Genomic DNA, 27,657 nt, shown 5'->3' with positions numbered 1-27,657 from the left:
AAATCCTGTTTTTTAGCTGTTTGGGCTCGCACATGCGTACTTCAATCCGTACACATGCACAGTCGTTCGATAATCAGCCGGCTTGCAAATTTACACAACAGCAATTAGGTCTGAATAATAACCCCCATTGCTTTTTAGTGGTGTTTTTCCAAGCGGAGCTTTATTGCAGAAGGGGCGGGGTCTGTTGTGACGGGGATATAATATATTATGCTATAAGCCCTATCTCAGCTGTGTAGTGTAAATATATGATGATTCTGTACAAACAGTGTCATTACGATCCGGTGTAAAGGAGAGCATAGATAGAAGTTGACCAAAATTATCCCCTTCATAACCTCTAATTACATTAATCCACAAGAAGGCAGCACAATTACCAACATGTGACAATTACCAATTTAGCATCACAATGGGGGAATATCTCCTTTTTGGTCTCCAAACATGACAATCGGATCATTCACCCCCATAGTATCCCCTACTGTTACCATTCTTTGCATGGAAGACATCCAGTCTATTTTTAAATTCAGTTAGTGAGTTGACATCACCTGACCATGTGGTAAGGCAGATGTTCTCAAACGTGGTCCTCAAGGCACCCCAACGATCCAGGTTTTAAGTATATCCATGGCTCAGCACACAAGGTTGAATCAAATTGACTGAGGTGCTAATTAAGTCACCTATGGCCAAGCATGGATAAACTTAAAACCTGGACTGTTGGGGTGCCCTGAGGACCACATTTAAGAACCTTTGTGGTAAGGAATTCCTGTGCATTTGGTGAAACCTTCTTATGGCTATTTCTTACTGAATATTTAAAAAAAATAAGAAATAAACCAGAGTCACTCATACTCCTTTCACATTGCCAAAATAACCCGGGATATTGCCGTGTTGACCCAGGTTGAGGTGCAGTGTGAAAGCGCCAAAGGGCCAAACAGGGGTCGGACCTGGTTCAATGTTCAGTTTTTAAGGCCCTACCCAATTATTTAACCCAGGGCTCCAAAAAAAGCCCTGATTGGATCTTCCTGTGTCTCCTTTTGACGCCTCCTCTTCGTGAGCCAGAGAGCATCCATTTTAAATTACATCCATAGTGTTTACATGGGTGAACTGGGTTGAGTGTAAAAAGGGAACAACCCAGGAATAACCCAGGTCGAAAGTGCAGTGTGAAAGGGTCTGACCCAGGTTTGCGATGTGAAAGCAGTATCACCACAAAGTACGATTTATGAAACTGTAGTGATCGGAGTTCACTTTAGAAATTAGCCCGGTCATCTTAGCCTTGAGCTGAGAAATGGGCATCTCATACAGGTCTCCCTGTCATTTATTCCTGTCCAGGGCTGCTCCTAGCCCTCAACTTTTCACTGTACATGTTAAGTAAAGTCTCTGACTCACACACATCCCTTTGTCAGATTTCCCAATCAAGTGGGGGGATTGCAACAAACTCCAGAGATAGGCAGGACTACTTAGTACTCACACACAGGAAGTTTGGTTTGTAGATCAACATGTCAGGGGATATTGGACATATTTCATCTTCAAACAGAATTATTGGAGTGTAGGACCAAAAAATCCACATACACAGGGCTTAAAGTGGTCCGGAAGAGGTGGCGGTTCTCACCCCCTTAACTCCCTGCCACATCTATTCATACAGGCAGCGTGGCACACAGCAGGTCTCACCTCAACCAGGCAGGATTTCATGTACAGGGTGGACTGACGGAACACAGTTTTGTCTCTTTCCAGACCACTTTATCTCCTGCACATACAGTTGGAGAATCTGAAATCCCTTTACATATACATTCTCAGACCTTATGTGTCATTTCTGTCACTGTTTTACAACCAACCATAAGGGCTGGAGCCCTGCTGCCCTTGACAGATAAGAAACTGGCCTCTTATGCAATCTGAAATAGGTCGGGTAGGCTACTGGACTGTTAATCACAGTCTACGTTCAATGCACACAGGTATTCATAGGTCATACAGTTATTACACACAAAGTTTTGAAATTTACAATATCTCATGGTTACTGACGGGCAGAACCATGAAAGCAATATTAGGCAACTCAAATTCAGTTAATGTATGGCAAATTATACACTTAATTGCCTACTCCCCTGGAATGTCTGGGAGACTAATGACTTCCTGTGAGAGTAGACCAGCTTCCCACATAATAGCCAATGAAATCAGCTTGATGAAACGATTCGCAGTGAACTGTGCCATCTTGGCCTCACCCCCAGCTACACAACAACATGACTCCTGACGTTTCTAATTCTTAATGTTTTACATATATATTTCTTATGTTATTAGTAGCACTGTTATACAAGACATCATCTATTTGAGGTCTAGTGAAAACATACCTATCACAGATAAATAAAATATGTTTTGTTATTAAGCTTTATTAAGAGATAAAGATTTTGGATGTGCTGCTCCATATGTCTGGAATTCTTTCTCTTCTCTTCAGACTCTCCCCCTCTCTACAAAACTTCACATGGGCTCTCAAGACCCACTTCTTCATCAAACACAGCCAGCTCTCTTCCTAGTCATCTTTCCATGCTCACTGTCTACCACATTTCTGTCACCCCTGTCTGTCTGCACCTCCCCTTTAGAATGTAAGCTCTCATGAGCAGAGCCCTCTAACCTCATGTGCTTTTCCTTCCCTTACTTATGCCATCATCTACTCCATACTCCCTACAATTGCACTTAACCCTTGGCTGTTGCCACCCGGCTACTTATTTGAGTATTATGAATGGGTGATGCAGAAAAGCTTATATACCATGTGTTTTCTAGCACTGTCTGCTCATATGTTTACATACTTTATTAGGTGCTGCGGAACCCTTGTGGCGCCATATAAATAAAGAGTAATAATAATATATACTCAAAATCTGTACTATTTTTCTGGAAAAATAGGTTCAGGAACGGGTCTGGGGGTGGAGCTATTAAAAAAGTTATAGATGATAGATAGAGTAGATAGTTTTTAGAACATAAGGCACTCAAAATGGACTTTAAAATAAAACTTATCTTATGGAAAATACATTTTGGCCTACGACAGGTTTTGAAACCCAGTTCCTGATTATGTTAAATTTATAAGAGATTCAGTAACTGAGCTCCTGCAGGTTCCTGCTGCAAAATAGCTCTGCTCACTATGCTCATGACTGATGATCTGCAAATCGGACTTTATGGGCCAAGTGGTTCTTATCTGCCGTCAATTTCTCTGTTTCTATGTAAATCTTATTCTAATAAATTATATACTGAATTTCTCTTACGTCCTAGAGGATGCTGGGGACTCTGTATGGACCATGGGGTATAGACGGGCTCCGCAGGAGATAGGGCACCTAAAAAGAACTTTTACTATGGGTGTGCACTGGCTCCTTCCTCTATGCCCCTCCTCCAGACCTCAGTTAGATCTTGTGCCCAGAGGAGAATGGGTGCACTGCAGAGAGCTCTCCAGAGTTTTCTGTTGAAAAAGAATTTTGTTAGGTTTTTTATTTTCAGGGAGTCCTGTTGGCAACAGGCTCCCTGCATCGTGGGACTGAGGAGAGAGAAGCAGAGCTGGCTTGTCAAGTTGGGCACTGCTTCTAAGGCTACTGGACACCATTAGCTCCAGAGGGAGTCGGAACACAGGTCTCACCTGGGGTTCGTCCCGGAGCCGCGCCGCCGTCCTCCTCACAGATGCCGAAGATAGAAGCCGGGATGAGAAGGCAGAAGACATCTTAGGCGGCAGAAGACATCAGATCTTCATGAGGTAAGGCGCGCAGCGGTAAGCTGCGCGCCATTGCTCCCAGTCACACACACAGAACAGCACTGAAGGGTGCAGGGCGCAGGGGGGGGGCGCCCTGGGCAGCAATATTCCTCACTTTTGGGCAAATTCAGATAGATTAGGCTGCGGAGGCAGTAAATCTAAGATCCCCCGCCATTTTAATAGAAAAGTCACTGGGACCGAAGCCAGCCGTCGGGTGGGCGGGGCTTGATCCTCAGCACTAACCAGCGACATTTTCTCCACAGAAGCTGCATGCATGAACGCTGGCTCCCTGGTCTCTCCCCTGCTGAACTTCACAGGCTGGAAAAAAGAGGAGGGGGGCACATTAGCGACGCAGTGAGTGGGAATTGGTATATTATATATAAAAAAGCGCTATCTGGTCATATTTTTTCCAGTGTTTTTAAGCGCTGGTGTGTGCTGGCATACTCTATCTCTGTCTCTCCTAAGGGCCTGGTTGGGGTTTTGTCCCCTTATAGGTTAATCCCTGTGTGTGTGGGGCGTCGGTACGTGTGTGTCGACATGTCTGAGGCGGAAGGCTTCTCCAAGGAGGAGGTGGAGCAAATGAGTGGTGTGTCCCCGTCGGTTGTGCCGACTCCGGATTGGATGGACATGTGGCATATGTTGAATGCAAGTGTGGCATCTTTACATAAAAGGCTTGATAAGGCTGAATTAGGGGGGACATCAGGGGGTCAATCCTCGGATTGGACCGACTCACGGGGCCCGTCGGGGTCTCAAAAGCGTCCCTTAACACAAGACACTACTACCGACACGGATTCTGATTCCAGTGTCGACTACGACTAAGTAAAATTGTACCCTAGGGTGACTAAAACCATTCAGTGTATGATTGTGGCAATAAGGGATGTGTTGCATATTGAGGATGAACCCTCGGTCCCCGACACAAGGGTACACATGTTTAAGGGAAAGAAACAGATTATTAATTTTCCCGCATCTCATGAATTAAATGATTTCTTTGGAAAAGCTTGGGAGACTCCGGAAAAGAGATTGCAGATCCCCAAAAGAATTTATATGGAATACCCCTTCCCTAAGCAGGACAGGGAGATTTGGGAATCATCCCCCACTGTGGACAAGGCCCTGACGCGCTTGTCCAAGAAAGTGGCGCTACCGTCTCCTGACACAGCGGCCCTTAAGGACCCTGCAGATCGCAGGCAAGAAACTACCTTAAAGTGTATTTATTCTCATACTAAGACCGACAATTGCGTCGGCATGGGTGTGTAGCGCAATTGCAGCTTGGACAGATGAGCTGACAGATCAATTTGATAATATGGATAAGGATACTATGGCCCTCATTCCGAGTTGTTCGCTCTGTATTTTTCATCGCATCGCAGTGAAAATCCGCTTAGTACGCATGCGCAATGTTCGCACTGCGACTGCGCCAAGTAACTTTACTATGAAGAAAGTATTTTTACTCACGGCTTTTTCTTCGCTCCGGCGATCGTAATGTGATTGACAGGAAATGGGTGTTACTGGGCGGAAACACGGCATTTCAGGGGCGTGTGGCTGAAAACGCTACCGTTTCCGGAAAAAACGCAGGAGTGGCCGGAGAAACGGTGGGAGTGCCTGGCCGAACGCTGGGTGTGTTTGTGACGTCAACCAGGAACGACAAGCACTGAACTGATCGCACAGGCAGAGTAAGTCTGGAGCTACTCTGAAACTGCTAAGTAGTTAGTAATCGCAATATTGCGAATACATCGGTCGCAATTTTAAGAAGCTAAGATTCACTCCCAGTAGGCGGCGGCTTAGCGTGTGTAACTCTGCTAAATTCGCCTTGCGACCGATCAACTCGGAATGAGGGCCTATATTCTTAACTCTAGCCCATATAAAAGACGCAGTCTTATTTATGAGGGATGCTCAAAGGGACATTGGATTGCTAGCTTCTAGGGCCAATGCAATGTTTATCTCAGCGAGAACATCCTTATGGACTCGCCAATGGACGGGTGATGCGGATTCCAAAAAACATATGGAAGTACTACCCTATAAGGGTGATGTATTGTTTGGGGATGGGCTGACGGACCTGGTTTCCACAGCTACAGCAGGTAAATCAAATTTTTTACCATATATTCCCCAACAGCAAAAGAAAGTAACACCCTATCAGATGCAGTCCTTTCGGTCGCACAAGTCCAGTAGGTGTCGGGGATCCTCTTTCCTCGCCAGAGGTAAGGGCAGAGGCAAAAGAGCACCTGCTTCGGCAGGTGCCCAGGAACAAAAGTCCTCCCCGGCTGTTCCAAAACCCACAGCATGACGCTGGGGCTCCCCTGAGGGAGTCCGCACCGGTGGGGGCACGTCTTCGACTTTTCAGTCAGGCCTGGGTCAGTTCAGACCTGAATCCCTGGGTGTTGGAAATAGTTTCCCAGGGCTACAAGTTGGAATTCGAGGAGGTGCCCCCGCGCCGATTTTCAAATCGGCCCTACCAGCTTCCACATCGGAAAGGGATATAGTGTTAGCTGCAATTCAAACGCTGTGTATACAGCAAGTGATAATCAAGGTTCCCCTGCACCAGCAGGGAAGAGGTTACTACTCAACCCTATTTGTGGTCCCGAAACCAGACGGTTCGGTCAGACCTATTTTGAATCTGAAATCCCTAAACCTGTACATAAAAAGATTCAAATTCAAAATGGAATCACTCAGAGCAATAATAGCCAACATGGAGGAGGGGGAGTTTATGGTGTCTCTGGACATAAAGGATGCGTACCTTCATGTCCCCATATATGCCCCCCATCAGGAATACCTGAGATTCGCTGTACAGGATTGTCATTACCAATTTCAGACGTTGCCGTTTGGATTTTCCACGGCCCCGAGGATTTTCACCAAGATAATGGCGGAAATGATGGTGGTCCTGCGCAAGTGTAGCGCCCCGCGCTTATGACAGGCAGCAAATGTGAAATTGGACACCGGCCATTTTGTGTTTAGAGACTACATCTCCCAGACAGCCTTGGGTTTCAGAGGATATACAGAGAGACACGCAGAGGCTGTCGGGGGGTGGAGAAACAGGGCATGGGGAGGGGGGAGTGGAGAATGGAATGCTTTTGTCCAGGGGAGTGGAGGAGGAGATGGCCAAGGAGGGAGAAGGAACCATGTCTGGAATATAGCAAGATGCAGCTGACAATGACTGGAGAATACTGGGGAAGAAGTCCACGTGACTGTACAGAAAGAGCCCTACGGAGAGGGAGAACCCCAGTCTGATGAAGTTAAGTGGCCTACAGAGGATAATGCATTTCAAACCTTCCTTTTCGACCCCTGGAGAGGACAGTTTGCAGAGGGACACACTTTGGAGGAATGTGAGATAAGTAACGGTTTACAGTGTTATGTTTCTTGGTAAAGACTGATAAATAGTAGCTAACAAAGTGTGTGATTTCACCAAGAATCAGTTTGTGGAACTACAAGTACCAGCATTGCTGAAAGTGCCAATTGGAACCTGTTAAAGTACCTTTTCAGTCAAGCTATAGCATGCAGAAGATAAGGAACTCTGAAATAACAGTGCACTATAGTGGGGGATGTATTGTCTAATGCTGTATGTGGTATGTGTGAAATTCCTTGTTATACTGCTGTTTTAAGTTGTCATTACCCAGTCAGTGATTGAAAAGGCCAGGGTTTTATCTGCATACAAAAGGGAAGTTCAGGAAGGGACAGACAGGAGAAAGCAGATTCATGTATTATGTTCATTTTTCTTATTACTGCATTATACACCCTTTAGATATGTGTGTGCATTACTGACCAACATGTTCCTATGCCTTTAGTATATGTCCTCTTTTATTGATCTACTATAGTCCCTTGTATATAAATGCATAAAAGCAATTGCTATTCCAGACCCTTTAATAAATGTGCCAGAGTGGCTTTTGCAACATATCCGTGTGATATATTCCTGTAGTGGGGTCGGTCTAAGCACGTGGTGGGCAGAGGGTTTCCCGAGTCTCCCTCTGGTGTTTCCAAAATTTAACACTTCCCAGAAGAGCACGTCACGTCAAGATTCGGGTGGAGGCACTAATACCAAGAGAAGTACAAGGTGAGAAGCATTGCAAAGCGGGAAGAGTTTAAATACACACCATTACCCAGAAAGCCCAGGTAAAGGGGTGTTACAGTGGAGTGCACTGCTGAGATTCGTACAGCTAACTCAGAATTTGCTTACCAGGCGGGCGTCATGGCTAGTTTGAAGCCAGAAGAAGTATATGGTTGGTGTGAACAACTATCCAAAGATTCAGAATGCTGTTTTGTTTTGTGCGGTGAACTGCAGGAAGTTCCAGATGAGGAGGTTACCAAGATGATTGCAGATCGGACAGGGATGCAGAGGCCAAATGTACTGGGCAGGAGGGATGATGCTGTGCTGCTAGAGAGCGATGCTGTGTTGGAGAGAGGATTGATCCCTGCTGTTTTTTCATATGAGGGAAGCAAACGTTGGAGTGTAGTGTTGCCTCTTAAGCCAAGTGAGGGGATGAGAGTTGCCCAAGAATCAAGTCCTACTGAAGAGAGGGCAAGGAGCCCCATTGTACAGTCCCCTGACATTCCAAGACAAGATGATTCACCTCTGGGCCTAGATGGAGCCTCTGACATGCAGAGTCGATTATTTTTGGTCGCTATGAATAAACTCGTGGAGCAACTGGGAAGAAACCAGTATGATGGTGGATATAGGAGATTGAGACCTTTCTCAGGTGTCCAACCTGTTCCAACTGGAGAAGATGCCTATGAGGTGTGGAAAGACACTGCAATCCAGTACATGGAAGAGTGGCACTGTCCTGAGACTGCAAAGAGACAACGGATAGTGGAGAGTTTACGTGGTCCAGCAATGGAGATTGTGCAGGCCACTCGTCGGAGTGACCCTAATGCTACTGCACGGAACTATCTAGCGGCTCTGGAAAGAGAGTTTGGAACATCAGAAGATGCCACTGACCTCCTTTACAAGTTAAGAAACACCTGTCAAGAGCCGGGGGAGAGATTGTCCAAATATCTATACCGCCTGGACAAGCTAATTTACCGCATTGTGGAAAAAGGGGGAATGACCCTCAGTGAAGTAGATGGGAGTCGCCTGCAACAGTTACTAAGAGGAGCACTGTCTTTAGACCCAGTTGCATTGAAGCTCCGGGGAGACTCTACTAGAAACCCAGCTCCTTCTTTCAACCAGCTAATCGATGAAGTCAAACAAGAGGAAGCTATAATCGAAGCTAGAGATGGTGTGGCCAAAAAGATAAAGACTGTTAGCCTGAAGCAGGAAACCAGTGCAAAAGAGGTGGAGTTACTGAAGATCCTTCAAGTGCAGAAGGAACAGATAGACCATCTGTTAGCCCTTCAGACAGCTAGGGAGGCCCCAAGGCCTTCGCATGCATCATCTCCAATACAACTAGAGAGTCGAGGTGACCCCAGAAGATGTTTTGAGTGCGGTCGGCCTGGACATATAGCTAGACAGTGTCCAGCCAGATGGAATCAGAGGTCATCATATAAGCAATCCCCACCACCTGAACAGCCTTCGGGAAACGAGAAAGGGGGACCAGAAGACCCCACCCTGGCCCCCTAAAGAAAGTTAGTACCAATGCTGTGGGGAACTCACCTGCTACCTGGAATATATTGCCACCTGGCCTAGTCGGTCCAGCGCCTCACGTGACTGCCTTATTGAATGGACAGAGGTGTACGGCTCTACTGGATAGTGGTTCCCAGGTGTCCATTGTGTTCGAGAAGTGGTTTCGTGAGAATCTGTCTGATGTCAAGGTACATCCATTGTCTGGGCTGACCATCTGGGGCCTCAGTGAACAGAGCTATCCATATCTCGGATACATCACAGTGGACCTCAAGTTCCCAAGAGAAGTGGCTGGGATTGAAAAAGAAGTGCAAGTAGTCGCCCTTGTGTGTCCCGATCCAGAAGAAGAGGATAGGGATGTGCAAGCTATCATAGGAACCAATGCCCATTTGTTCAATTCACTTGCCCAATGGTGCAGAGAGGAGGGTGGAAAGGAATATTACCAGACGCTCACCATTCATCCTGTATGCCTGGCGGACTATCGAAAAAAGGAGGCAGAAGAAGCTCAGAAAAAGAGTGTGTTGGTTGCAGACAGTTTCCAACCATGCTTTGAAGGTACAGATGCCATGAAAGCCGATCTAGACAGACTGATCAAAGAAATGTTAGAGAGGAGAGATGTTTTCTCCCTAGGAGATTGGGACCTAGGGCTGGCTAGAGGGGTCCAACATAAGATTCGTCTTACTGATGAAAAACCCTTTCGAGAAAGGTCACGAAGATTGGCCCCTGCGGATTTGTATGATGTAAGAAGTCATCTGAAAGGTCTACTGGAGAATGATGTCATTGAAAAATCAGAGAGTCCCTATGCCTCTCCAATAGTGGTGGCTCGTAAGAAGAATGGTGATATCCGGATGTGTGTGGACTACCGAACTCTTAACAAGCGAACAGTGCCAGACCAGTACACAGTGCCTAAAGTTGATGAGGCACTTGACTGTCTGCAAGGAAGCAAATGGTTCTCTGTGCTAGACCTCAGGAGTGGGTACTACCAGATTCTAATGAGTCCGGGAGATGCTGAGAAGACAGCCTTCATATGCCCTGAAGGGTTCTTTCAGTTCAAGAGAATGCCACAGAGGGTAAAAGGTGCCCCAGCCACCTTTCAGAGGTGCATGGATGAGACCGTGGGGGACATGAATTTCCGTGAGGTAATCGTGTATCTGGATGACTTGATTGTTTTTGGGAGGACTCTACAAGAACATAACGAGAGATTGCTCAAAGTACTTGACCGATTGAAGAGTAAAGGGCTAAAGCTATCTTTAGAAAAGTGTCGACTATGCCAGAAGCAAGTCAAGTATGTTGGGCACATTGTCAGCAGAGAAGGGATCTCCACTGACCCTGCCAAAGTAGAAGCTGTGGAAGAGTGGCCACGGCCCACAAAACTAAAGGAACTGAGGTCTTTTCTGGGGTTCTGTGGGTACTACAGAAGATTTGTTCCAGGATATTCGAAACTAGCCAAGCCTTTGACAGAATTAACCAAAGGGTACCCACCAGTGAAGGGGTGGATGAACCAGCAAGGAAATAAACACTTTCTCCGTGTTAATGACCTATTTGGGGAAAGATGGACAGAAGAGTGTGAAACTGCATTCAAGAGATTGAAGGAGGGTCTTACCCAGTCTCCAGTGCTCGCCTATGCAAACCCTGACCTTCCATACATTCTTCATGTAGATGCATCATTTGATGGACTCGGGGGAGTACTTTACCAAGAACAAGAAGGCCAGATGAGGCCTGTGCACTATGTTAGCCGAGGCCTATCACCCAGCGAAAAGAATTACCCTGTGCACAAGCTGGAATTCTTGGCATTAAAATGGGCCATTGTCGACCGTCTGCATGATTATTTGTATGGTGCTACATTTGAAGTCCATACTGACAACAATCCGTTGACATACATCCAGATTACAGCAAAGTTGGATGCCACAGGACATCGATGGCTGGCAGCTTTGGCTGTGTATGACTTCACGCTGAAGTACCGACCTGGCAAAGGAAACATTGATGCTGATGCTTTGTCCAGGTTGGCTGGAAGACATGCGGAATCACCTGAAGAAGAGTGGGTTGAAGTGCCTGCTCCAGAAGTAAGAGGTATGTGCCATGAAGGAAGAGTGGTGGTGCCACCTGTGAGAGAATGTGTCACTGCATTGGGACTTTCAGAAGCGGCACTGCCCAAACATTATTGCTGGCTGAGTCAGTTTGAACTGGGTGATCTGCAGAGGATCAGTAGGAAACAGCTGAAAAGTGATCAACTAGAAGATCTGTCCCTAGGAGCGGTCTATTGGATGATAAAGAACAATGAGAGGTTGGGGCCAAAGGCCCTTAAAACAGAAGAAGCCATCTTACTGCACAGGCAAAGAGAATTTCTGATGGTCAGAGGAGGCCTCCTTTATAGGGAATCTACCCACCGAGATGGTAGAGTAAGAAGACAGTTGGTTCTGCCAAATAAACATCGTGATTCTATACTGAATGCCCTACATGACCAACATGGGCACTTAGGTGTTGAGAAAACAAGCGGGTTGATTGCCGATCGGTTCTATTGGCCAAGGATGGAGACTGATATTGAAAAATATTGCAGAAATTGTGGGACTTGCATTCTGCGTAAAACACTGCCCGAAAGAGCTGCACCATTGAAAAACATTTCGAGTGATGGGCCACTAGAGCTGGTGTGTATTGATTTCCTTTCTGTAGAGCCAGATGAAAGCAACACAGCACATATTCTCGTCGTGACAGATCATTTCACTCGGTACGCCCAGGCCTACCCAGCCAAAGATCAAAAAGCCACAACTGTTGCCAAGATTCTATGGGAGAAATTCTTTGTGCATTATGGACTTCCAGCCCGGATACATTCTGATCAAGGAAGAGATTTTGAGAATCGGCTGATAAAAGAGATCTGCGAATTGTGCGGGATACAGAAGTCGAGGACGACACCATTCCATCCACAAGGGGACCCGCAGCCAGAGAGATTCAATCTAACCCTTCTCAACATGATGGGCACTTTGGGCACTGCCAGGAAGGCACACTGGAGTAGGCACATCAGTCAGTTAGTACATGCATATAACTGCACAAAAAATGAGTCAACTGGATACTCACCATACCTCCTTATGTTTGGAAGAGAAGCCCGACTGCCTGTAGACATTTGTTTCGGAATAATGGAGGTTTCCCACTCGGGGGAGACACATTTACAGTATGTGCAGAGACTGCGAGAAGAACTGAGACATGCTCACAAGTTGGCTCAAGAAGCTTCTACTAAGTCTGGTTTGAGAAACAAGACTCGATATGACAGTCGTGTGAAAGAGAATGTGCTGGGGATAGGAGACAGAGTACTGCTCCGCTACCTGGGAATACCAGGAAAGCATAAATTGGCAAATCGATGGAGAGAAGAACCCTATGAAGTGGTGGCCAAAATGTCTGGGGCACCTGTTTACCGTGTAAGGCCTGAAGGACAAACAGGGCCCATAAAGACTTATCACCGTCAACACCTATTACCGATTGGGAGAGATGTGAGGTTCAAGACCGAGCATGCTGTTGAGACCACCGAGAGGGTGCCCTGGAGGAAGCCAGGAAGACTGAGGTCTACCAGGAGAGAGGAAACTAGAGATTATAAAGAGACAGATTGCAGTGAGGATGAATGGGGGTATGATTCTCCCACTACGGAAAATGAGACTGTCATTCAAAGTCATGAGGTCACTAGACCCCACAGGTCTACTGAGAGAGCTACAGGAGAGCCAAGAGGAGAACAGGTGTGCAGGTTGGAGGAGGTCGTACCTGAAGTAACGGTGGAAGTTAGAGAACCTGAGGGACAGGCTCAGGACCAACCAGAAGAGAGAGATGTTGGGGGAGAGGCTGAACAACCAGAAAGGGTGTCAGAGGGAGATGAGGGAGCCCTTCCAGCTATTAGCCGACCCAGACGCACCACTAGGGCCCCTATGATATTTACTTATGATGAGTTAGGAAGGGCCACTGAAGTGCCCAGGGTGGTTCACCCTCACTGGGTCTACCCTTGGCCTTATTTGGGGCCCACCCCTGTCATCGTAGGAGCTTGTCAGGGTATGTGTGGATGTGTAAACAGACAGAATGGTTTAACACATATTCCTTTTCAGGGTGTGGAACAGGCTCATCACTTTGTCAGCGGATTGCCAGTCCCACAGGGGGAGTATGTAGCGCCCCGCGCTTATGACAGGCAGCAAATGTGAAATTGGACACCGGCCATTTTGTGTTTAGAGACTACATCTCCCAGACAGCCTTGGGTTTCAGAGGATATACAGAGAGACACGCAGAGGCTGTCGGGGGGTGGAGAAACAGGGCATGGGGAGGGGGGAGTGGAGAATGGAATGCTTTTGTCCAGGGGAGTGGAGGAGGAGATGGCCAAGGAGGGAGAAGGAACCATGTCTGGAATATAGCAAGATGCAGCTGACAATGACTGGAGAATACTGGGGAAGAAGTCCACGTGACTGTACAGAAAGAGCCCTACGGAGAGGGAGAACCCCAGTCTGATGAAGTTAAGTGGCCTACAGAGGATAATGCATTTCAAACCTTCCTTTTCGACCCCTGGAGAGGACAGTTTGCAGAGGGACACACTTTGGAGGAATGTGAGATAAGTAACGGTTTACAGTGTTATGTTTCTTGGTAAAGACTGATAAATAGTAGCTAACAAAGTGTGTGATTTCACCAAGAATCAGTTTGTGGAACTACAAGTACCAGCATTGCTGAAAGTGCCAATTGGAACCTGTTAAAGTACCTTTTCAGTCAAGCTATAGCATGCAGAAGATAAGGAACTCTGAAATAACAGTGCACTATAGTGGGGGATGTATTGTCTAATGCTGTATGTGGTATGTGTGAAATTCCTTGTTATACTGCTGTTTTAAGTTGTCATTACCCAGTCAGTGATTGCAAAGGCCAGGGTTTTATCTGCATACAAAAGGGAAGTTCAGGAAGGGACAGACAGGAGAAAGCAGATTCATGTATTATGTTCATTTTTCTTATTACTGCATTATACACCCTTTAGATATGTGTGTGCATTACTGACCAACATGTTCCTATGCCTTTAGTATATGTCCTCTTTTATTGATCTACTATAGTCCCTTGTATATAAATGCATAAAAGCAATTGCTATTCCAGACCCTTTAATAAATGTGCCAGAGTGGCTTTTGCAACATATCCGTGTGATATATTCCTGTAGTGGGGTCGGTCTAAGCACGTGGTGGGCAGAGGGTTTCCCGAGTCTCCCTCTGGTGTTTCCAAAATTTAACACTTCCCAGAAGAGCACGTCACGTCAAGATTCGGGTGGAGGCACTAATACCAAGAGAAGTACAAGGTGAGAAGCATTGCAAAGCGGGAAGAGTTTAAATACACACCATTACCCAGAAAGCCCAGGTAAAGGGGTGTTACACAAGCATGGAGTCACAATTATCCCATACTTGGACGATCTCCTGATAAAAGCGAGATCAAGGGAGAAATTGCTGAGCAGTGTGGCGCTCTCTCTGAGAGTGCTCCAGCAACACGGTTGGATTCTAAATCTCCTGAAGTCACAGTTGATTCCGACAACTCGACTACCGTTCCTAGGTATGATACTGGATACGGAACAAATGAAGGTCTTCCTCCCAATAGAGAAAGCCCAGGACATCCAGAACATGGTCAGAGACCTGCTAAAACCGAAAAGGGTGTCAGTTCACCAATGCACTCGAGTTCTGGGAAAAATGGTGGCGGCCTACGAGGCCATTCCCTTCGGAAGGTTCCATGCAAGGACTTTTCAATGGGACCTTCTGGACAAGTGGTCCGGGTCCCATCTGCACTTACATCGGGAAATAACTCTGTCCCCAGGGGCCAGAGTGTCTCTCCTGTGGTGGTTGCAAAGTGCTCACCTGCTGGAGGGTCGCAGGTTCGGAATTCAGGATTGGATCCTGGTTACCACGGACGCGAGCCTCCGAGGATGGGGAGCGGTCACACAGGGAAATTTTTTTTAAGGGTCTTTGGTCAGACCAGGAGTCCTGTCTACACATCAATGTGTTGGAACTCAGGGCCATTTACAACGGCCTTCGACAAGCGGAGAGTCTTCTTCGAAACCTACCGGTTCTGATTCAATCAGACAATGTCACAGCAGTGGCTCATGTGAACCGCCAAGGCGGGACAAGAAGCAGAGTCGCGATGGCGGCAGCCACAAGGATTCTTAGCTGGGCGGAAAATCGTGTAAGCGCTCTGTCGGCTGTCTTCATTCCGGGAGTGGACAACTGGGAAGCAGACTTCCTCAGCAGACACGATCTCCATCCAGGAGAGTGGGGTCTTCATCAAGGAGTCTTTGCAGACATAACACGTCTTTGGGGAACTCCTCAAATAGACATGATGGCATCACGCCTCAACTAAAAGCTTCGGAGGTATTGTGCCAGGTCTCGGGACCCTCAGGCAGTGGCAGTAGATGCTCTGATAACACCGTGGCTGTTCAAATCGGTCTACGTGTTTCCTCTTCTTCCTCTCATCACAAAAGTGTTGAGGATCATAAGGCAAAGAAACGTACAGACAATACTCGTTGTCCCAGACTGGCCTCGAAGGGCCTGGTACTCAGATCTACAAGAGATGCTCACAGGAGACCCCTGGCCTCTTCCTCTGAGGGAAGACCTGTTGCAACAGGGGCCCTGTGTATTTCAAGACTTACCACGGTTACGTTTGACGGCATGGCGGTTGAACGCCGAATCCTAGCGAAAAAGGGAATTCCGGAAGAGGTCATCCCTACTTTAATAAAGGCTAGGAAGGAGGTGACGGTTAAGCATTATCACCGTATCTGGCGAAAGTATGTGTCTTGGTGTGAGACCAAGAATGCACCTACGGAAGATTTTCATCTGGGTCGTTTTCTCCACTTCCTACAGACAGGAGTGGATATGGGCCTGAAATTAGGCTCTGTTAAGGTACAGATTTCGGCCCTCTCGATTTTCTTTCAGAGACGTGAGAGAAAATAAGATTTTAAACCTACCGGTAAATCTATTTCTCCTAGTCCGTAGAGGATGCTGGGCAGGGCACCCGTCCCAGTGCGGAAACTCTGCAAGACTTGTATATAGTTGTTGCTTACATAAGGGTTATGTTACAGTTGGAATAGGTCTTGGACCGTTACTGTTGTTTGTTCATACTGTTAACTGGTTATGTATGTTCCAGGTTACATGGTATGATTGGTGTGGGCTGGTATGAATCTTGCCCTTGGATTGCTAAATCCTGCCTTGTATTGTCCATCTCCTCTGGGCACAGTTCTCTAACTGAGGTCTGGAGGAGGGGCATAGAGGGAGGAGCCAGTGCACACCCATAGTAAAAGTTCTTTTTAGGTGCCCTATCTCCTGTGGAGCCCGTCTATACCCCATGGTCCTTACGGAGTCCCCAGCATCCTCTACGGACTAGGAGAAATAGATTTACCGGTAGGTTTAAAATCTTATTTTTACCTTTTGTGTTTCTGAACATATCCACTAACTACATATTTATTTCTCTACAGAAACAGTGGATATGAGAGTCTATGGAAAAAGTATTGGTAAAATGTCATTTCTGAAGGTACTGTAGATATTGTAGTAGTGTATTTGAGTTTCCCAAACTACTCCTTTACAATCCAGATTGTAAGGATATTCATGCTTGAGCACAGGTGACTTAATTAGTACCTTAGTCCAGAGGTTCTCAAACGCGGTCCTCAGGGCACCCCAATAGTCCAGGTTCTAGGTATATCCATGGCTCAGCACAGATGCTTAAATCAAATTGTCTGAGGTACTAATTAAGTCAGCTGTGGCCAAGTATGGATAAACTTAAAACCTGGACCGTTGTGGTGCCTTGACGACTGCGTTTGAGAACCTCTGCCTTAGTCAATGTAATTCAACCATCTGGATTTAAGCATTGATTTCCTTAAAACCTAGACTATAATGATGGAGTTTGTGATACAGGACACCCATACCCCTTTCACATCGCACAAATAACCCGGTATCATCCACATGTATTACCTGTTCCCACTCAAAATTACAGGACTTTACCCGGGCTTCACCCACTCTGTGGAATGCACTCCCACGCACAATAAGACTCTCCTCTAGTCTCCAAACCTTTAAACGTTCTCTGAAAACTCATCTCTTCAGACAAGCCTACCAAATTTCTGACCCACACACATAACCTTCACAGCTTCCCTATCAAGTTACATCCCCTCTGTACAGTCCACATAAACTCACATTTTGTCTTCCAACATTGCTGGGTGATCATATCATATACAACCCATTAAGAACCTAGCAACCTGGGGAACCATTATGTGACAAGTAGCATCTATCCTTGTGTATCAATGCCTATTTCCCTATAGATTGTAAGCTCGCGAGCAGGGCCTTCCTACCTCTGTCTGTCTGTCTGTCTTTACCCAGTTTTGTTCTATAATTGTTGTTCTAATTGTAAAGCGCAACGGAATATGCTGCGCTATATAAGAAACTGCTAATGAATAAAATAAATATTGCCGTGTCGAACCGGGTCAGTGTGCGATGTGAAAGGTCCTTTCACGATTTAGCGGGTCGCCTGACCCGGTAATTGAACCCGGTAAAAAAGAAGGGTTTTACCCGGGTTGATTACCGGGTCAGGTGCGGTGTGAATGGGAGCCGTGTCGATGCGACACGGTTCCCATTCACAGCATAGGGAGAGGCGGCGCAGGAGATGAGCTCATCTCCCGGCGCCGCCTCCACCCCCGCCCCTGCTGCTGCTGCTCCCTCCGCTGCTATGGCAACCGACCCGGTATATTGCCGGGTCGGAAAGCCAGCAGCGGAGCGCACATGCCGGATCCCACCCGGTAAGTACACGTTTGTCTTACCGGGTAGGATCCGGCATTTGCGTTCTGAATGTAGCTCCAGTTACACACACCTGCATATATATGATGAGCTATCTTCCACGGGTGTCCTTGTCTTTGTAGTGCCAGAAGTTTTATTGGGATACCTCCTGGTAAGTTAGCTCACAATTAAAAACACATATAGGAACTCGCATTGTTTAGAGTCAGGACTACCAGTGGCAGAAATGCCTTGAAGTTAGTGGGGGTAGCTTATCATATATTTGCAAATGTGTGTATCAGATTTGTGTATCTTGGTCCTGATTCCAACTTGGAAGTTCTTTTGTGCGAAGCCGAGAAAGCCAGATGTACTATTATCTGCTAATGTCATACAGATAATGGCCCTCATTCCGAGTTGTTCGCTCGCTTGCTGTTTTTAGCAGCAGTACAAACGCTAAGCCGCCGCCCACTGGGAGTGTATCTTAGCTTAGCAGAAATGCGAACGAAAGGATCGCTGCGCTGCTACAAAAAAAGATTGTGCAGTTTCTGAGCAGCTCGAAACTTACTCCTAGCTAGCGATCACTTCAGAATGTTTAGTTCCTGTTTTGACGTCACAAACACGCCCTGCGTTCGGCCAGCCACTCCCCCGTTTTCCCAGCCACTCCTGCATTTTTATCGGGCACGCCTGCGTTTCTACACACACTCCCCGAAACCGGTCAGTTTCCGCCCAGAAACACCCACTTCCTGTCAATCACTCACCGAACAGCAGTGAGGCTGAAAAGCGTCGCTAGACCTTGTGTGAAACTGCATAGTTTTGTGTGAAATTACGTTGCGCGTGCGTACTGCGCACCATACGCAGAAATGCCGCTTTTTCACCTAATCGCCGCGCTGCGACAGAAAGCAGCTAGCGAACAACTCGGAATGATCCCCCAATGTGAGAATCTATAGCAGGCTAACTGATACAATCCAGCGACCGTCTTAATTAGCATTGGCACTTGCATCAGACTTGTGCTGGTTGCAGGAGATTCGTCAGAAACAACAATGTCCTTCTTGATACGCACCACTCAGAGGGGTCTATTCATGAAGCAGTGGAAATTGTGGAGAAGTGAGCCAGTGGAGAAGTTGTCCATGGCAACCAATCAGCATTAAAGTAACATTTATAACTTTCATACTATAAAATTATACAGAACAGCTGATTGGTTGCCATGAACAACTTCTCCACTCTTTTCACTGCTTCATGAATACATCCCAGAATCACATGGAGCTATAGATATACGGGGTGTAATATGTTATGCCGGCGCTTGGGACCACAGCGCCCAGAATCCCGACGCTGGGATCCTGACCGCCGGCATGCAGGGAGCGGAGTGAGCACAAAAGAGCCCCTTGCGGGCTCGCTGCGCTCACCATGCTGCAGGCACGGTGGTGCGCTGCGCGCGGCACGCTATTTATTCTCCTTCCAGGGGTGTCATGGACACCCCAAGAGGGATAATAGTTGTCAGTATGCCGGCTGTCAGGATTTCGGCGTTGGTATGGTGAGCGCCGGGATCCAGACATGCCGCATATCAAATGCCTCCCGATATACGCCCATGACACTCATATCAAACAGATCTCTTGTATGTTGCTGCCCAGTTTCAGTCCATTTCATGCAAAGTGTGAACCGTCAGAGATCCGTCCGACGCACGTGCTATATGGTAACAATCACTATTTGCATCCATGAGGTTAGATGTGTCCGAATCTGACTGGCCCTTTATCTGCAAATGGAATGATTTGTGTGTGTACTGTATGTTGGGAACAACTCAGTTTTTAGGAGTAACTACTAAGGATGTCCCCCCACCCTCCCAATCCAAACTGGATCATTTGGAAAATAAATACTGATGAATGAAAGACTTCCAGTTAATTCTCTTTAACTCCCCCCCCCTCCTACCCATCCACCAACTACCTTTCTATTGTACCCGCTGCAATCAGTCCCCCGCAATGGAGGACATGATCCATGATCTGAGGAGTAGGCCACACTGCTTATGTTTCAGTGATAATAGTTACTGCAGTGGGACTTCCAACAAAATTACTCAAGCTGTGGAGTGATATATAGGTAGTCTCAGGGGCGTCACTGGGTTCATAGACACCTGGAGCCACCAAAAAGGGGGCATAGCATCATGGGAAGAGGCTGTGGCCTCACAACCCAACCCTGTTTCATCACTCCCCAGAGATTCTGTGCTGCCCCAGGAGACTTTTGTGGCTGCACTGCCAGCTCCTACATTGTGATAGGAATGCTGCACGTAATGCTACAGTGCGACCCACATTACCTGCACCCCCCCTAGTGAAGCCACTGGGTGGTCCCAGAGGAAGGAGTATTGCCATTCAGCTATAAAGTGAATCAAGCTATTGAAAGATTACATTGAGATTCTGCTGTTCAATGCAACCCTGTACAATGGAGTTTTCCTTATAAGGACTGTTTGTAATGCTAATATTTTTAGATAATTCAGTTTAGAGGAAACAATGCCCTTTACATTTCACGTTATAAGCACCAAATCTCTTACCTGTAGAATCAATGGCATCACTAGGGTTGGTGTAAGCCAGTGCAGACTCCTTGCACGCGTGAAAGTGGGCATGGCCTTGTGTCAGTGATGCTATGACTCCTGATGTTTGATATTTGGGGGGCATGACCACATGTCATGCCTCCATTCTCGTCATGCCTGGGCTTTTCCAGTGCTTCAGAATCTGCTGGGCAACCCCAGCGTCTCCTGGCATAGGGGGTTACTCAGACTCATCTACGATCAGCTTCCCTGACATGCGGGGGGACACCCAGCACAGGGCTAGTCCACCCTGTATGTCAGGCCCCGCCCCATTGCACAAGTACAAAAGCTGTGCGACGCTTTTGTATTGATAGAGTATCTCCCCACCAGCGCAACTCCTGCGCGCTGGCAGGGAGCTTCTCGATGCTGCTCTGGTCGCAGTGGCTGCGTGTGACATCACGCAGCCGCCGTGGCCCACCACTAAAAGTTCTGCCAAATGCCGCCATCCCGCCCCCTTCCGCCCAGTGACCACCTCTGCCTGTCAATCAGGCAGAGGCGATCGCAGGGCTTAGACAGCCGTCGGCACAGCAGCGATCAGGTCTGAATTAACCCCATAGTGTGGATGACTCTCACATTTACATGTCATCCATCACTGTTGCTCGGTGAGAGCAGCTCTGCTATTTTGGTGTCACCCTCTCGGATGGGTGCAGTCTACACCCCCCTACTGATGCCATTGTGTAGAAGAATCAAGTTTGTTTGTAATCTGTACAGTTGCCAAAGCCTTTACTCAGTCAATCTCAGCATTCTTCCATTGAAAGGGATTCATGTAACTGGATTAACTGAAAATGCTGGTGCTGCATGTCAGGAAATTATGCAGATCCCAAATTTGTGTTCCTTCAGGAGTTACTTTCGCCATGTTGGCATACTGTACATCTTATTCAAATGATATATCAGGCCCAATCTACTTTCTAAAGTGTTCCCTGTTATCGCGCATATTGCGCCCATAGTAATCAGGTTTGGCTGTGTAAAGGTTTGAATGCCCTCGCTACTCTGGGGCAGCAAGCTGAAATGATTATACCACGCCCATTAGCAGAAACAGAATGGGTGTGGAAGGGGGTGAAAAGAATTGAATACTGTCCAAAATGTGTAGTTCTGGGCAGAGCAATGTATTGCCTGGTCCCATACCAAAATTTGGGTTGTTGTCGGTCACTGCTGATACTGTGCTGCTATGCAAAAAGAGGTGACTTCCGTATTCATTTGAAAGCAGAACATTTGAATCGGAATGGGGTACAACTCAGTGGTTCTAGGCTTCTCTTACCTTCGGGCTCTATAGTAGTACACATCCTGCATCCAATTGTAGTTCCGCTGTGTGTACATTTCCCATATGTACCATCCTTCCACTTAATGATAAACAAGAAAATGTAAAATTAACTAATTGTGTTTATACCTCAGCATGTTACTTGTCTTTATTATAAATAATGTTATATCCTGTTCTGTTTTCCAGGGCATATATGTTATAAAAGTGCACTTATTTGCGGGCCAGCAAGAAGAGATGTTCTTTTGTATGGAATTCACAATGAGTATTAAAAGTAACCCATAATCTGCACATTAAAACGGTCTCTGAACACTACTGCATGGGCAACATCCAGTAAGGAAGATTCTGATTAACAACCTGACTTTCCCTTTAGACGTATTGCAGCTTTAAAGCTAATGACTATCTTGCCAGAATCATGCAGGTACTTATCCATCATGCATTACCATCAGGGAGGCATCTGGCTCCAAATTTATTCTGCAACAGGACAACGACCCCATACAGCTAATGGTATTAAGAACTATCTTCAGTGTAAAGAAGAACAAGGAGTCCTGGAAGTGATGATATGGACCCCTAGAGCCCTGATTTTAACATCATCGAGTCTGTCTTGTATTACATAAAGATATGGAAAAAACTGAGCAAGCCTACATCAACAGAATCTGTGGTTAGTTCTCCAAGATGTTTGGAACAACATTCCTGACGAGTTCCTTCAAAAACTGTGTGCAAGTGTACCTAGAACAATTGATGTTGTTTTGAAGGCAAACGATGGTCACACCAAATATTGATTTAATTTAGATTTCTCTTCTGTTCATTCACTTTGCATGTTGTTAATTGATAAAAACAAACTATTAACACTTCTATTTTTGAAATCATTCTTACCTTGCAGCATTTTTTCCACACGTGCCTAAAACTTTTGCACATTACTGTACATTGAGGTAAAAGAACATCAGCATAAAGCTTAAGTACTCAATCCACAAGACAGTTTATTTCCACCTGGGCCACACTTCACCACCAGGGTTTTCTGCTGTACAGATGGGTCCTCCGTTATCTTGACTGGTTCTGTGCCTAGACGGACGTTTAGTCACACTAAGGCGATAGCTTAGCTTGCTGAGTTTAATCATGGACAGGCACGTTGAGGCGTCACTAGATAATCAGCATGCATTACACATCTCCACTACTGGGTGGCTAATGCTCCACTAATCCAGTACTTTAGATGATATAGCTGCGGATTGATCTACAGCTCTGGCAAATGGTCAGTGACGACTGTAATGTTAATAGATGGTGACCAATGGTCAGACGGTGAGAGTTCTCAAAATAAACAGTTTATACAGACACAAACGAACATGTTAAAACACTTGTGTATGCAGACGCAAGATTGTGTATGCAGACACAACTAATTGTGTAAAAGGAAGTATGTACAATGCATAAACACTGTGCTTTTGAAATACATGTATGAGCGTCCAAGTGCCCTAAGGCATAAACCAACACCAATGGGGAGGGGACGCTCTTTGCAATACTTTTACACATGAACTTGTGAATCTCTCATGAAGCGTTGTGGGCTAGCGATGAAGGCTCCCACCTCCCACGCTGAGAGTCCCGGGTTCGAGTCCTAAAGTGGCAACTTATTTTTTTTATGTGTTTCCGTGACATTCACTTTAATATAATTTTTTTTCTTTGTAATACATTTAATGGAAGGGTGCACACAGGTTTCACATAACTCAGAGTAAATCTGCAGGAGCGATTCTTTACGCTAAATACAAATACACAGCAGTAATGAGTATAAATTAGTGTATTCTGATGCAACTAACTGAGCAACACAGTACTGTAGATCTTCTGCGTTTGTGTATTGCACATGACCTGAACTCTCTCCCTGTCTACTGCATGACCTGTGCAGACTCCCAGGGGGAAGGGCAATGGGGGTAGGGGTAGGCGGTGGAAAATACTGTGCTTTTGAAATACAAGTATGAGCGTTGGAGTCCCCTAAGGCATAAACCAACACCAATGGGAAGGAAGTTCCAACCTTTTTCTTAATGTGTTCCCGTGGCATTTACTTTAATATTATTATTTTTTCTTTGTAATACTTTCAATGGAAGGGTGCACACAGGTTTCACATAAATCAAAGTAAATCTGCAGGAGCGATTCTTTATGCTAAATGCAAATACACAGCGGCAATGAGTATAAATTAGTGTATTCTAATGCAACTAACTGAGCAACACAGTACTGTAGATCATCTGCGTTTGTGTATTGCACATGACTTGAACTACCTCGCTGTCTACTGCATGACCTGTGCAGGCTCCCAGGGAGGAAGGGCGATGGGGGTAGGGGGAGGCGGTGGAAAATACTGTGCTTTTGAAATACAAGTATGAGCGTCCAAGTCCCCTAAGGCATAAACCAACACTAATGGGAAGGAAGTGCCAACCTTTTTTTTATGTGTTCCTGTGACATTCACTTTAATATTATTATTTTTTTCTTTGTAATACATTCAATGGAAGGGTGCACACAGGTTTCACATAAATCAGAGTAAATCTGCAGGAGCGATTCTTTATGCTAAATGCAAATACACAGCGACAATGAGTATAAATTAGTGTATTCTGATGCAACTAACTGAGCAACACAGTACTGTAGATCGTCTGCGTTTGTGTATTGCACATGACCTGAACTCCCTCTCTGTCTACTGCATGATCTGTGCAGGCTCCCAGGGGGAAGGGCAATGGGGGTAGGGGTAGGCGGTGGAAAATACTGTGCTTTTGAAATACAAGTATGAGTGTCCGAGTCCCCTAAGGCATAAACCAACACCAATGGGGAGGGGTCACTCTTTGCGGTACTTTTACCCATGAACTTGTGAATCTGTCATATATATATATATATATATACAGTACTGTGTATATACTGTAATGTATATACAGTTTAATGTATTCAGTAGGTATATAGTACAGTATACTGCACATACAGTCTACTGTATATAGAGTAATCTCTTTCATTACTGTATCTGATTAATTTCTGATTAATTATTTTTGGCTCTTCACAGGATATCTCCCATGATAAGAAATGTGAATAAAGAAAAAAGAGTTGAACAGGCACGGCGATGGATTGAGAGTGGTGAAACATTTCATGATGTCATTTTCACAGATAAATTGTCTGTTGCTCTTGAGCGGTTCTCCAGAATGTCATTCCTGAAATGTCACCATATCTCATTAAAAACACGCCCAAAGCATCCATTGAAAGTCCATGTATGGGGAGGCATATCACGTTTAGGAGCTGGTCCCCTATTATTTTTCGAAGGTAATATACTTTATTATGTGCCTGTGTTTTGTAAAAATACATGCTGTACTGTAGAGTACATGTAACTGCACAATAAAATGAATTGCTTATTAATGAACAACATTTTTTTTTATTTCTGTAGGGATCATGGATAAGCAATTCTTCCAAGAAAAAATAGTAGAGGGATGTATGGTGCCATTCGTGAATAAATATTACCCATCTCATCACAGGAAATTCCAAGACAATGACCCTAAACACTCTGCCTCAGCCAAATTTATGGAAGAGAAAGGTATCAATTGGGAACGCACACCACCAGAGTGAGTATTCTTTTAATACTGTACAAGTACAATTTTGGATAGCACTCTAGTACTGTAAATTTATTTTTTTGTTTAATAAACAGTACAATACCGTATGTTTTATTTTCTCTATTTAACTTCATTCATTTACAAACATTTTTTTTCGTACTCTTTTTTTTTTTTTTTTTAGATCACCAGACATGAATCCAATTGAATTAGTGTGGGTTCAATTGAAGAGATACATTAGGAGTGTTGCGAAGCCAACAACAAAACAGCAGCTGTTGGATGGGATACACCTGTACATTGTAATAATTATATAAATCACCTGTATAAAGTATTACCTGATATAGTTGAAAGAAATGGTCAAACAACAAATATGTAGTTCTGTGCTGTATTTTCTGTATAAAATTTTAAATTGATGCATTATTAAAAATGTTTATAAAATTGCCTTTGTCTGAATATTGCATAAGCTAATGTACAATATTAAACATTATACTATACAGTAGTACTTTTATTGATGTGTATGAACAGTTATTTACAGTTTTATAAGTCCTGAATAATAGAGTACTGTACATTTCTCTGACGTCCTAGTGGATGCTGGGTACTCCGTAAGGACCATGGGGTATAGACGGGCTCCGCAGGAGACTGGGCACTCTTAAAAGAAAGATTAGGTACTATATCTGGTGTGCACTGGCTCCTCCCTCTATGCCCCTCCTCCAGACCTCAGTTAGTATCTGTGCCCGGCCAGAGCTGGATGCACCGTAGGGGCTCTCCTGAGCTTCCTAGAAAAGAAAGTATTTGTTAGGTTTTTTATTTTCAGTGAGATCTGCTGGCAACAGACTCACTGCTACGTGGGACTGAGGGGAGAGAAGCGAACCTACCTGCTTGCAGCTAGCTTGGGCTTCTAAGGCTACTGGACACCATTAGTTCCAGAGGGATCGAACACAGGCCCAGTCCTCGGTCGTCCGGTCCCGGAGCCGCGCCGCCGTCCCCCTTGCAGAGCCAGAAGAACGAAGAGAAGTTGAAAATCGGCGGCTGAAGACTCCGGTCTTCATTAAGGTAGCGCACAGCACTGCAGCTGTGCGCCATTGCTCCCTTAGCACACCACACACTCCGGTCACTGATGGGTGCAGGGCGCTGGGGGGCCCTGGGCAGCAATTAGATTACCTTACTTGGCGAAAAGCACATAATACAGTCTGATAAACTGTATATGTGCATTAACCCCCGCCATTAAAGTACATAAAAGGACAGAAGCCCGCCGCTGAGGGGGCCGGGCCTTCTTCCTCAGCACACCGGCGCCATTTTCTCTTCACTGCTCAGCTGGAAGGAAGCTCCCCAGGCTCTCCCCTGCAGTATCCTGGTACACAAAGGGTAAAAAAAGAGAGGGGGGGCACATAAATTTAGGCGCAAAACTGTGTATATAAGCTGCTATAGGGGAAAAATCACTCAGTATAGTGTACATCCCTGTATTATATAGCGCTGTGGTGTGTGCTGGCATACTCTCTCGCTGTCTCTCCAAAGGGCCTGGTGGGGGAACTGTCTTCAAATAGAGCATCCCCTGTGTGTGTGGTGTGTCGGTACGCGTGTGTCGACATGTCTGAGGTAAAAGGCTCCTCTAAGGAGGTGATAGAGCGGATAAGTGTGTGGGAGGGTGTCTCCGTCAACAACGCCGACACCTGTTTGGATATGTGTAAGTGCTGAGGTAAAATTATTGCACAAAAGGTTAGGGAACAGAAAGGAAATCTTCCCTGGTCTGTCCCTATGTCACAGAGTCCTTCAGAGTCTCTCTATGTTCACTATCCAAAATAACAAAGTATCGACACAGAGTTTAACTCCACTGTCGACTACGATAATGCAAAGTTACAGCCAAGAGGGCTAAAAGATATTCAATATATGATTATTGGAATAAAAGATGATTTGCATATCACTGATGACTCATCTGTCCCTGACACGAGAGTACACATGTTAAGGGGAAGAATGCTGAGGTAAATTTCCCTCCTCTCATGAGGAAAAAGAGCGTGAATCTCCAGACAAGAGACGGCAGCTTCCCACAAGAGAATTCTCAGGCTGTAAGAATCTTCCCCTTGGGTGTCCTGTTTGCACTAGCTATTCTCAGGGATCCTGCAGATAGTGTGCACATTCTAGTATACTACCCAGACCGGCAATTGTGTCGGCATGGGTTTATAGCGCTGTGGCAGCGTGGACAGGTACCTTATCAGCAGAGATTGAGAACCTAGTATGCATATAAATATTTTAAGATGCTGTCTTAAGTGATAGATATATAATT

General features: G+C 45.7%; 1 protein-coding gene across 2 annotated transcripts in view; it reads left to right on the top strand.

The window, feature by feature from the left end:
* LY96 (lymphocyte antigen 96) overlaps positions 1–22,667 on the top strand; it is a 77,233-nt gene extending 54,566 nt beyond the window's left edge. For both annotated transcript variants that reach the window (XM_063925032.1, XM_063925031.1), the window contains 2 exons: positions 16,705–16,760; positions 22,006–22,667. In XM_063925032.1, coding sequence (XP_063781102.1) covers positions 16,705–16,760; positions 22,006–22,101 — 152 coding nt within the window. In that variant the 3' untranslated portion in view covers positions 22,102–22,667. The remainder of the gene's footprint in view (positions 1–16,704; positions 16,761–22,005) is intronic.
* Positions 22,668–27,657: the final 4,990 nt, after the last annotated feature.

This window comes from Pseudophryne corroboree, chromosome 5, assembly GCF_028390025.1.
Source record: "Pseudophryne corroboree isolate aPseCor3 chromosome 5, aPseCor3.hap2, whole genome shotgun sequence".
Classification (NCBI taxonomy): Eukaryota; Metazoa; Chordata; class Amphibia; order Anura; family Myobatrachidae; genus Pseudophryne; species Pseudophryne corroboree.
The sequence above is the reverse complement of the archived record's forward strand: the minus strand, read 5'-3'. Positions and strand labels throughout refer to the sequence as shown.